The sequence below is a fragment of the Amblyomma americanum genome, chromosome 11 (assembly GCF_052857255.1).
Source record: "Amblyomma americanum isolate KBUSLIRL-KWMA chromosome 11, ASM5285725v1, whole genome shotgun sequence".
Lineage (NCBI taxonomy): Eukaryota > Metazoa > Arthropoda > Arachnida > Ixodida > Ixodidae > Amblyomma > Amblyomma americanum.
The window spans coordinates 80,462,814-80,474,032 of NC_135507.1; the positions used below are offsets into that span (position 1 = coordinate 80,462,814).

General features: G+C 44.1%; 1 protein-coding gene across 1 annotated transcript; it reads left to right on the plus strand.

Annotated features, from left to right (window-relative positions):
• Positions 1–829: 829 nt before the first annotated feature.
• Positions 830–9,145, plus strand: LOC144109753 (uncharacterized). The gene is made up of 5 exons (XM_077642548.1): positions 830–940; positions 1,709–1,802; positions 2,335–2,410; positions 4,469–4,598; positions 9,039–9,145. The coding sequence occupies exons 1-5, from the start codon at positions 925–927 to the stop codon at positions 9,143–9,145; spliced, it is 423 nt and encodes a 140-aa protein (XP_077498674.1). The 5' UTR covers positions 830–924.
• Positions 9,146–11,219: the final 2,074 nt, after the last annotated feature.

Genomic DNA, 11,219 nt, shown 5'->3' on the forward strand with positions numbered 1-11,219 from the left:
AGTACGTGCCGAAACAGCTCGTATTTATCGTAACGATACGAACTCGAAAACACGGCTGCTTCGATGCGCTAGTGGGCTCTTGCTTGTTAAACTACACGCGATCAGGATGCGGCGAGTGCTAGCCGCTGTTGCATATTAGCTAAAGTGAGACGCAAGTATCGACGTAATTTCGTAACGCAGTTGATATCAAAGCAATCCGCTGGTACTGGTCACCGATTAAGCTCCTAAGTTTCATGATCTCCGGTGAGCATGCCAGTGTCGCGAAAAAAATGCATCGCAGCTACTCTTCATCGTGCCAATTGCGTTCAACTTATCCACGATATTCGCCAGCTTGAGATACGGCGCTTTTCTTCGCTGTTTTTGTCGCAACTTAGTGATTTTATCTGGCATCAAACGAAATTGCATTCTCTTAACACCGTCGTCTGCTCCGTCGTCTGCTAGGGAATCCGGGTCACTTCAGGGGATCACAGGATCGCAGCTTCTACAAACGACATGCCAGAAAAAGTAACTGAAAGCGCTTTAGTATTCTTAAATAATCTAAAAATAATTTAAAATAATTGGAGTGTCTTTGTTGTGAAGATAATATAAATATTCGTGGTTTAAAAAACAAATTTTTTTCGTCGGTTGCAATTTTTCACCGACACGAAAGCGCAGCCGTCGGCGCCATTGCAGCGCAACCGACGCGTCGTGTTTTGTATTATTTGCCTCTTTGAGGCATTGCTTGAGTACTTGTACGGCGGACACGTGTGAAGAACTCATTGAATAGGAAGGTGAGGAGGAGTGTGTTTTGGAAGTCAACGACCAGGATTTCGGGCTGTTAACATTCGCGAGTTGCAACGGGTAGGCCATGAAGAAAGACAGTGCTGCGACGTCTTGTCATCTGCAAAGGGAACGAAGACACCTGCGCCGTTTTACTAAGCCTGGATGAATCGCATGGCCGGTGAGTCCCGCTCTGCGTTTCTTTGCTAATTATATGTATTCACACGCGCTATTTGTATGCAGCTATATAGCGATGTGAGTGGATGCAGTCCGCCTGCGGTTGCCGCCGCAGCTATAATGCGGCGCCAAAAAAGCAGGGCCTATATCCTGCGTGACAAGTGTTGTTCTCATTGTCTTTATGTGCATTTAGTACTCGCGTGCCGTGGTAAATAAAAATGGCACCAGATATCACAACAGAGTTACGCTTTCGCTTGCTAGCTCTTCGACACTCGGTGCAAAAGCATGGATTTGCACTGCATAGAAGACGATGAGCGAGAAGTGCCGCGCGGCGGAGCGCTCGCGCTAGGCCAGCTGCGACCAGACACCGCACTATTTTGCTCTGGGTTAGTACTCATCGGATTAGTGCTTGTGCCTTAATATGCGTCATACTAAATTATTCTGAGACAGTGATCGCATGCGAAAGGCTAGTTCATATTCATCGCCTTGTCATTTGTAAACTTGTCTGTGCTTCCCCAGAGGAACAGGATTTGAGGCAGTGTTATGTCAAAGTTAGATCAATCATGCGTCTCCTGAGCTGTGAACGTTGATGCTTCCTCTCCTTCTGAGCACTGCGAGCTGTCGGAGATGCAACTGCACAATTATTTAGGTTTTCTACCTTTTTGCTATATCCCTCGCTTTTGCGGCCCGCATTCAAGTCGTTCGCCATTGTCGATGTTTTTTTTGTTACTTATTTTCGCTTTGTTATTTATTCTTCGTTGCGTGCCATCAGCTGTGGTGCCGGCGATTCTCCGAGCTCGGAACTCTTCCCAGGCACGGGATTTTACCCACAGACCTCCCTTCGCCGCACTCATGAGTGTTCTTTGGTATTTTTTTTGTTTCTCTTGCCCTTACTTGCATTGACAAACGACAAACTTGTGCAGCTTTTAATTGTATGCAGATTTGTTAAATGTGCTAGCAATTTTTGTATGATGCTAAGCTGTGCGTTGAGATATCAAGCTTCTTGCTTGTAAAGGCATGCTTTTTTCAATTCTCTCTTCCCATTTAACCAAGGCAGACTGGTTGCAACTTTCAATTTAACACCTAGACATTGGTGCAAGGCACCATGATAGTAATTAATGAAAACCTGCACATCCTATATTCAAATTGGCGTGCAGTATTTCAGCCAGCTCATCTTTCAGTGTGGTTATAACAGTCATTGTGACTCTTCTCAAAGAATGTATATGGGTGCATTACATAAAATCTGTTCTTGTTTTGTCATGGGCTAGCTCATAGGTTTTTATTTACTTATATTACGTCTAAGTTTAATTTTTAAATCAGTAGACGATTTCCTCTCTTGTCATTCATGACATAGCTACAGCCACTGACAGCTGTTGTTCTGGATGTATTTATTTGCAGTTGCCAGCGGCCAGCATCTATTGGGCCATGCGTGCTTCCTGCCTTCGGCTGTGTCATCCCTCCTGATCCGTTCATGGTAGTTATTCTTTTTCAGTGATGCATATCTTAGCTGTCTATTTAGAAAAATATTTTCAATATAGGCTTGCAGCTAGGTTTAGAAATGCATGAAACTCTAGATGCACTTCACAGCAGTACCTCAGCTTATAATTACCGGAACTGTAGACTTGTACAAAATATAGTCGCTGATGTAGCTCTTGACGCGGCTGCTGTTAACATAAACGTGCTTTGACATTGCACACCTGTTGCCTGGTATGCATATGTGTCCTCGAAAAGGACCTATATGTTAATTTATTCTTTTAAAAACATTGTGCTCTACAATGATGGTTTACCAGTATTTCTGATACAGAGACCAACTTGTCAGTAATGTAACATGGCACGATGACACCAATCCTTGTATGGCATAGCATCCTTGCAATGCACAGGGCAAGCTGCTGTCAGCACAGATTTATTGCTGGTTTATTGCCATAGCATATAATTATACTGCACAGTTTGTACCTCTACCTTCTTAAAGCTGTATACTTGAAAAATTTAAAATTAGTTGAAGGAAAATTCAAGGAAAGGTAACAGTAACTGTCTCACATTTTGGTGGAGACTTGAACCATGATATAAGGGAGGGATATAGAAGGGAAGTAATGAAGAGCTGATGCCCATGTTAGATGCCCCTCTTTAGTTAAACATACCTCGCAATTAACACATTTGGTGCAAAACAAACATGGGACTTGCACGCTCACAAGCACCCTCATGTCAGTAAAACAAAGTGCCAATGTTCCCGTACTTTAGAGCTTTGCTCTTAAAAGCGCAGCTGACTGCTGCTCAAAGTTGAGAGCAAAATTATGTCTACGTTTACTCATGTGTAGCATGCAGTGCTGATGCCATTTGCAATGGTGATTGACATTGAGTCGCATGATGCGCAGTCCGTTCCTGGAGTTAGTGATTTTGTCTGTCGTGTGAATGTGCTGTTAAAATTAGTGCAGAACAATGGTTCTCCAGTTTATTTTAGGTAACTGTGTCCTGTGCCACATGCTACCACCCTTTTTCCTAAAATTTACTAATCTCATTCAGCCATCTGATTGCCACCCATTCATGCATTCACCTACTCTTGGAATCCTCCCAGTGTTTTAGTGTGGTATTGCTTATATCTTCTCTGCATTGCACATGAACTGCACTTCCCCTTTTTTTTTATTTAGTCAAGATATCTCTGTTCCTGTTTCTTGCATAAGCATAGGAGATGACTCAAGTGCACCATCTGGGCTTGTGATGCAATGTGTAGGGCCCTTCGTTTTTGAGTAAAACCTGGTTTCTCCCTACTGTTGGACCAATAAAGATTCTTAAAGATCAGGTTCAACGCAATTTCTGTGCAAATGTGCCTGTAAGAAAGTGTGGTTTTAAGGTGCACAATCCAAAGAACTGCTGGAGTGTAGTGGATGTCACATAATTCTTCTGACGGATTTTTAAAAAGAATTCTGGTTATTTTATTTCCCTTTTAATGTTTATTGTTTGTCGGTTGCTTGTAATTTTTGGATAAATTGAAAACTATATGTACTCACTGGTATTTAATTCCAATAATTATACCCATTATTATGAAGCTGTGTTGGAAGGTAGGTGTGCATTTAGTATGCATGCTTTGAATTTCAGTGATTGTTTCTGCAATGCAAAATGGAGGACAGGTCTCTGCTGTGCGAGTTTTTTCCAATGGAGTGAAAGTAGCTGGAGCAGTATTTGCTACTGTGTCACCCAGCCAAAAGTTCTCCCATAGACCACTGAGCTTCTGAATCCCTATGGCTTAAATCTCGAAGCTCTGGCTGCCCTTTCCGAGGTTTTCTGCATTAACGAGTGCAAGCCCAAGGGGTCAGAGCTAACAAGCATTTGAAACCACAGAGCTATACACAGTAGTACTGGGGCCGTGCAGCAAGTCAGTGTAAATTAGGTCGCGATAAACGTGGTTTACTGTAGAAAGCTAGTGTGAAAAAATAGTTGCGCTCACAGAAACCGCTGTTTTTTTCTTAGTCGGTCATTGAAACAAAGCAATGCATGTAAAATTTGATATCTCACTGATCCCTCAATTTTTTTCCAGCTAAAGACCAAGAGTTGCATGGAAGTTGTGCATGCCACCAAGTTGCGTGTGATTTTTGCCAGGGACCTGGAGCAGGCTGGGAAATTAGTGGATGGCCAGTGGTATTCACTCATTAAGGCAAGCTTTTTCTGTAAGTACAGTTTTTGGCATGGCATTGCTTAGGAACGCATGCACTAATCTGACTACTCTATGCCCGCCCATGCTTCAAGAATAATGAAGTACATGAAAAAAATTGATTGTCGAAAAAAATTGCCGCTTCTGTTATGTTTTTTCAGGAAAGTATTTGCCATTTAAAGGGCTGTGAAAACCTTAAAATTATTATGTGCTTGTTGTGGCATTTTTTTTCAAATTTCTTCCACGTCTATGTTGGCCTGACCTTGTAGCTTGTCTTCATGAGATTGGCTGCAACCTACAGTTCGCTTTTTTGTTGCTCCTTTATTGCCTGTCACAATCTTTACCTTGCATGGCCGTGTCATGCAGTTTGGGAAGTAATGTGATCTTATTTCTGCATTGGCCTGAAGTGCAAGCTTTTGCATGTGGGGCAGGTTTATGGTGTCCTTTTGTTTGCTGTAACTGCAGTTTGGCCATGGGGGTTAGAGGCTTAGTTGTTTTTTTATTTTGATGCAGTGTCATATACTTCATGCATAAAAATAATGAAGTAAGCACTATTTTTTGTAATAAATGAACATTCATTATAGCTGTGGCCATTATAAGTGCACTTGACTCTAAAATGGCTGTCTTCCGGCATTCAGTATTACATCTTAAAACCAGCCGGAAGACACAAAACAGGAGAAGAGATGAGCACAAGATGAGGCTGGCCTAACAACAGAAATTTTATTGAAGGAAAGTGGCCAAAGAAGACCTGCAAAAAGATTCATGCACACAAAACCCCAAAGCAGTGAGAGGGCAAAAAACAATCGAAAGACACTGACGTACTAGTAAACCATCTAAAAAACTAATACCTTACAGTGAAGGTTCACCGACCGTTTAGCCAGGCACTTGTTTTTAGCCTTACTGATGTAGTAAGCCTCAGCTATATCAGGACAGATTTATCACTTCCCTAAACCACTGATGTGCCGCGGAAATCAGGCGTGCAAAGAGAAAGGTCATCCTCCGATTGCATTCACGAGATTGAACGTGCAGTGTCAGGTAAGAATTCGCCTTTTTATCTGTACAGTGAAAGTGCTCTCAGCCAGGCGCACATTCAGATATCTGCTTGTCTGCACATAGTAGTTTCAGCTACGAGGCAGTGGAATTCAAAAAACCCGTTTACTTTTGCAAGTGGTGAACATTTTTTATCTGCCACTGTGCATAGCGGGCGATTACCCGTAGTTGTATCAAGCCTAGTTTGAACGAAGAAGCAAAGGGCTCCTACCTTACTTTTAGCGGTCAAGACAACAGCAACATCATACTTTGGTGCATCTTTCTTGGGACGGTGCGAAATGGCGTGGAGGTAAGGTATAGAGACCGTCTTTTTGTGCTGCTCAACTACGTCAGCATCAAGCGAATGGTCCGTTCCTTCGAGAGAGTAAAAACACACTCTGACAGGTGCGCGAGATGGGTAAGTGGGAACCCAGGTGCCATTGGCTTGGAAACCTGCTCCGAGAATGCATTCTAAACACTGTGATGGCATGACTTCCATAAAGCGGTCGTGATGCATGCGATTGCCAACCTGTCCTTCACCAGCCTCGAGTGGTTCGACTCATAGCTAAGAGGCTTCCTGATCTTGAGCTGTGCCGCCAACAGATGTGGTCGTCCGCAAAGCGCAGGTCTAAGTCAAGAAGCTACAAACGGTTATGCTTAGTGAAATTCAGACATAAACGATAGGCTTTGACCACATGCCTAAAGATTTCTAAAACGTCTTGTGCCAACTTATCTGAGCCCTCCTTGTGAAAAAAAATTAGGTAGCTATCAACATAACGAAATGCTACTATGCCGAGGTCTTCCAAACAGGGCTTTGATGCAGTATCGACTCTGGACAGAAGAATGTCGCGGAGGAACAGTGCAACCTGGAACCCTCTGCATATGCCTGATTTCTGATGTAAATACCGCCTTGCCAACTCACAAAAGTGGAGTTCTGTGGAGTTCTAGTTTCTTGTGGACAGCAACCTAGGCAGGTGCTCTGCAGTGAGCATTGACATGGAGGGCCTGCACTATTCATTGTCACATGATAGACCTCTCAGGCATGTGCAAACTGCATCAGGGTGAACAATGAACATGCTTTTACAGATGATTGCGTGATTTAGGTTGCTGGCTTCGTGGGGCTGTTGTCCTTTTACTGCAAATCCGCATTTGTCAGTTGGCAGGGCGGTATTTACACGCAGGTCGTACCTTTGCTCAGCAACATTTTTTGTCTAAAGTCGATAAGGCATTAGAGCCCTGTTTGGAAGACCTTGGCATAGTAGCATTTCGTTATGTTCATGACTATCTAATTTTTCTGGACATAGAAGGCTCAGATAAGTTGGCACAAGATGTTTTAGGAGTCTCTAAGGCATGTGGTCAAGGCCTGTCTTTTACATCAGAATTGTCTAAGCAGAACCGTTAGCAGTTTCTTGATGCAGACCTGCGCTTTGTGGACGAATATGTTTGTCAGGGCTACAGCTAAAGATCGGGGAAGGCTCTTTTTAGCTACGAGTCAGACCACTCGTTGCTGGGGAAGGATGGTGAAGAGGTGTATTTGTCGCTGGTTAAGGTCAGTAAAGATGGAAACACTTGATGGGTGTGTAATCGTGTGCATGACATCAGCTTTACATAGGTCATGCCATCACTGCTGAGGACGCATTCTTGTAGCAGGTTTCCAAGCAGCTGGGTTCCCACTTGGCCATCTCAACAACCTGTCATAGTATGTTTTCACTTGCTCGAGGGTAAGGAACACATACTCCGATGATGCTGATACACCTTACCTCCACAATATTTCACAGTGTCAAGAAAGTCGCGGGAAAGCCTAATGCTGCTGTTGTCTTAACAGCGAAGTGCAAGACAGGAGGCCTTTGCGCCGCCATTAAAAAGGCTTGATAAAACTGGGTACTTGTCCACAAAGGACAGTGTCACAAAAAAAGGTTCACCACTTGCAAAAGTAATGGAGTTTATTGCGTTCCACTGCCTTATGGCTGCAAATAATATGGGCAGACAGGCAGATATCTGAATTAGCACCTGACTGAGCACATTCACTCAATAGGGGGAAGGCAAATTCTAATCTGGCACTGCATGCTCAATCTTTTGAATGCAAATCTGAGGATGACCTGTCTCTTTGCACGCCTAATTTCCACGACACATCATTGGTTTATGGAAGGGATAAATCTGTCGGTAGATAGTTGAGGCTTACTACATCGGTAAGGCTAAGGAAACGTGTGGCTAAGCCGTCGGTAAACCTTCACCGTAAGGAATTTGCTTTTTTAGATGATTGATTAGTATGCCAGTGACCTTTGATTGCACTTTGCCCTTTCACTGCTTTGGGTTATTGTGCGCCCGTATCTTTTCGCGGGTCTTCTTTTGCGGCTTTCCTTCAATGATGCCGCCGCGGTGGCTCAGTGGTTATGACGCTCGGCTGCGGTCCCAAAAGACGCAGGTTCGATCCTGGCCGCGCCAGTCAAATTTCAATGGAGGCGAAATTTTAGAGGCCCGTGTACTGTGCGTTGTAAGTGCACGCTAAAGAACGCCAGATGGTCAAAAATTCTGCAGCCCTCCACTACAGCGTCCCTCATAGCCTGAGTCGCTTTGGGACGTTAAACCCTCACAAATCAAATCAAATAATCAAAATCTTCAATTAAATTTTTGTTAGTCCCGCCTCTTGAGCTCATGTCTTCTTGTGTGTTCTGTCTTCTGGCTTGTTTTAAGGTGAGTCAGTACCAACTCGGCCAGTCATAAGCCTTGTTCAGTATTACAACATTTTGAATAAAGTGAGAAGTTTACTGGGCTATGTTGCCGGGGATCGTGTCCGCAGCAGTTGTGGGCAACTCAGAAGAGATAGCGTCATACGATTGGTTGTGTAATTGGCAGAGGATGTTGTGAGGATGCTGCTCGAAAAAAAATTTCATAACCGGATAATTATTTACAGCCAAAAATGTCCAAAAAGTGGCTGGGCCAGAGAAGAAGTGCTGTGAAATTTGAAAACGCTAAAAGTAGGGGGAGCTACAGCTACAGCGTAGTGCCAAGTTTGAAAAACAGGAAGTATAGAGAAAGCCAAAGCATGGCGCCAAGTTTGAAAACTCGAAATGAGCAATCACATGACCAGTGATAAGTGTCCTATACAACCAGGAGATAGGAAAAAGAATGATAAATTAGAGGCAATTAGGTAATTATTGAGAAGCAAAAGGCAATGAACGGGTGATTAGACTGGGTGGGTATTCAGTGAGTGGGCAGGAACGATCCATGCAGGAAAATTTGAAAACTTGAAATCGTTGCTTGAATGAAATGAGGGTAAAGTAAGAGTTAGTTGATAACCAATCAAGTCAACGAGAAAACAACCATGGCGCCAAATTTGAAAGGCGACCAGTGTCGAGGAGGCGTCAACGCTTTCACATTTTTTTGGGCAGGTAGCAGCGGTGATCTCTGTTTTTGTTTTTTTCAGCCAAGACAAAAACCATTTATCTTGGCTCATGTGCGATGTATCTAGGAACCTGTGGCCAGGACAACGCTGGACAGCATGCATCAGCAAGCTCGAAAAAAAAGCACTAAACAGTAAATAAATATTGATCATTTTCATTTCATTTCTAGTGGTTTTGTGCACGAATTACTCTGGAATGCACAAAGCTTGTGTTAATTGGCAGGCGACCATTAACAAGCTGTGCATTTTTGTGCACTGCCTACTCCAGAACACAAATCCTGTGTTAATTGAAAGGTGACACAGTAACGACTGTTACACAGTGTACGAGCACTACACAAGACACACTACAGAAGACAAGCCAACTACAGAAGACAAGGCAGACTACAGAAGTCATGACAGACTACAAAAGAGAGAACAAACTACAGAAGACAGACTATAAAAGACAAGAAAGACTACAGAAGACAGGACAGACTACAAAAAACAAGACAGACTACAGAAGACAAGACAGACTACACAAGTCATGCCCAAAATACGACAAGACTACAGAAATTTTCTGTCTTTGAATCCTGTAGTGTGTTTTGACTGGGAAACCTAAAATTCCGTTAAATTTGAAGTTATACTGTGTGACAACTAGTTACTAAATGATTTGTTTCCCCTTTCAAAGAATAGTACTGTGTTCTGGCAACATTTCTGGACGCCCTAATCACAGTTTTGTGAGGGAAAGTCTCTTTTCATGAACATGTGTTTGTTTTTTCTTCATTAGTTTTTATCACGATAGAGTTAAAGGCCCCATTTCGCAGAAAATCTTGCGTCGGCTTTGTCGGCGTTGGGGGCGAAAAATAACGGGCATGGTACGGGTAGGTGGTCCTCAGAGAGCAACCTTGGAGGCAGATGGGCCGCCTAGGTCACGTGACCTGGCGGCGTCGTAACAATCAATCCGCGGGGTAGTGAGAAAACTGCTCACTGTGGTAGATGGAAGTTAAATTAATGATTGGTCACTCGGGAAGAGCACCCTAGGTCTCACAAGCCCCATACCGCTGGGAGCACCTGCCATCGCGGTGGTGTTGCGCATCGCGGTGGTGTTGCGCATCGCTTAACCGCTGCACCACTGAGCCTGGAGGAATATGAGGAGCTGCCAGGGATTTACGAATATAGAGAACGGCCTCCTGCATATATGAGTATTACCCCATTACGATATAGCGTCACACTCTTAAGGCGGAGCTTATGTAAATGCCTCCTCCACTTTCGCTGTGTGCACCTTGTCTTCGTAGCAGCGGCGACCCGGCACAAAAGGAAGTCCGACTTCGATTCTGACAAAGGTGCGCCCGCTATGCATTGTCTGCAACATGCTGCTGTTCGCTGAGCGTTTATTCTGGTACGCCGTGGGTGCAGCCGCTTCAAAACCACATTAGTAGCAAAAAAAACTTTTCTTTGTTGAAAAACTTTTGCAGCACTGCGAGATTAGTGTTCCCTGGAGACGCGAGCATGTTTGAACGGGATGTGTAACGTTGTCGGCGAAGCACAAATCCCTGGCAACATACGCTACTGGATTATACATTCCCTGCCACACTGTGTGCGTTGTAGGAGAGTGGCCATTTTTCAACCGCGATGTTATCGCGTACGTGTGTTCCAGCGCCTCCCATGCTTACCAAAGGCAATGTGTGACGTGAGCTGTGGAAAGATAAGTCTCGACAACTGCGCCGTAGGTTCAATATTTAAAATTTGAGGTTAGCAACAAGGCATAGCATAGCATGGAAAAACTTATTGAGTTCAGATCAACTGTCGGGGGGTGGACTTGCCCTCCAGTCCTCGTCAGACCGCCGAGATCCCTTGAAACCTGGCGGCTTCGAAGGCTTGTCTGATGATGGTCTTCTGCTCGTCAAAGTTCTGGCTGCGTATCAAAGCCTCCCATGACTCCTTATTGTTCATTGAAGTGGTGGATTGTGCGCAAGCCTACATCATATGGGCTAGGGTCACCTGTTCTCCACAGTCTCTACATTTGCCGTCGTTTAAGCACTGTAGGAACCGACTCAGTGTGGCTGGGTTCGGAAAAGTATCCACCTGTAACTGCCTCCATGCTGCTTCCTCCTTCTTGCCAAGCTTCTTGCATGGTTCTGGATATTCCCGTCTGCTAAGTCTGTAGGACTGCGTGATATCTCGAAAATAGTATACCCTCTCGTTTCCTGCAATGTATGCATCCTCGGA

Coding starts and splice junctions, on each gene's coding strand:
- LOC144109753 (XM_077642548.1), top strand. Junction 1,803..2,334: donor GCACTCATGAGTGTTCTTTG/GTATTTTTTTTG, acceptor ATTTATTTGCAG/TTGCCAGCGGCCAGCATCTA. Junction 2,411..4,468: donor TCCCTCCTGATCCGTTCATG/GTAGTTATTCTT, acceptor ATTTTTTTCCAG/CTAAAGACCAAGAGTTGCAT.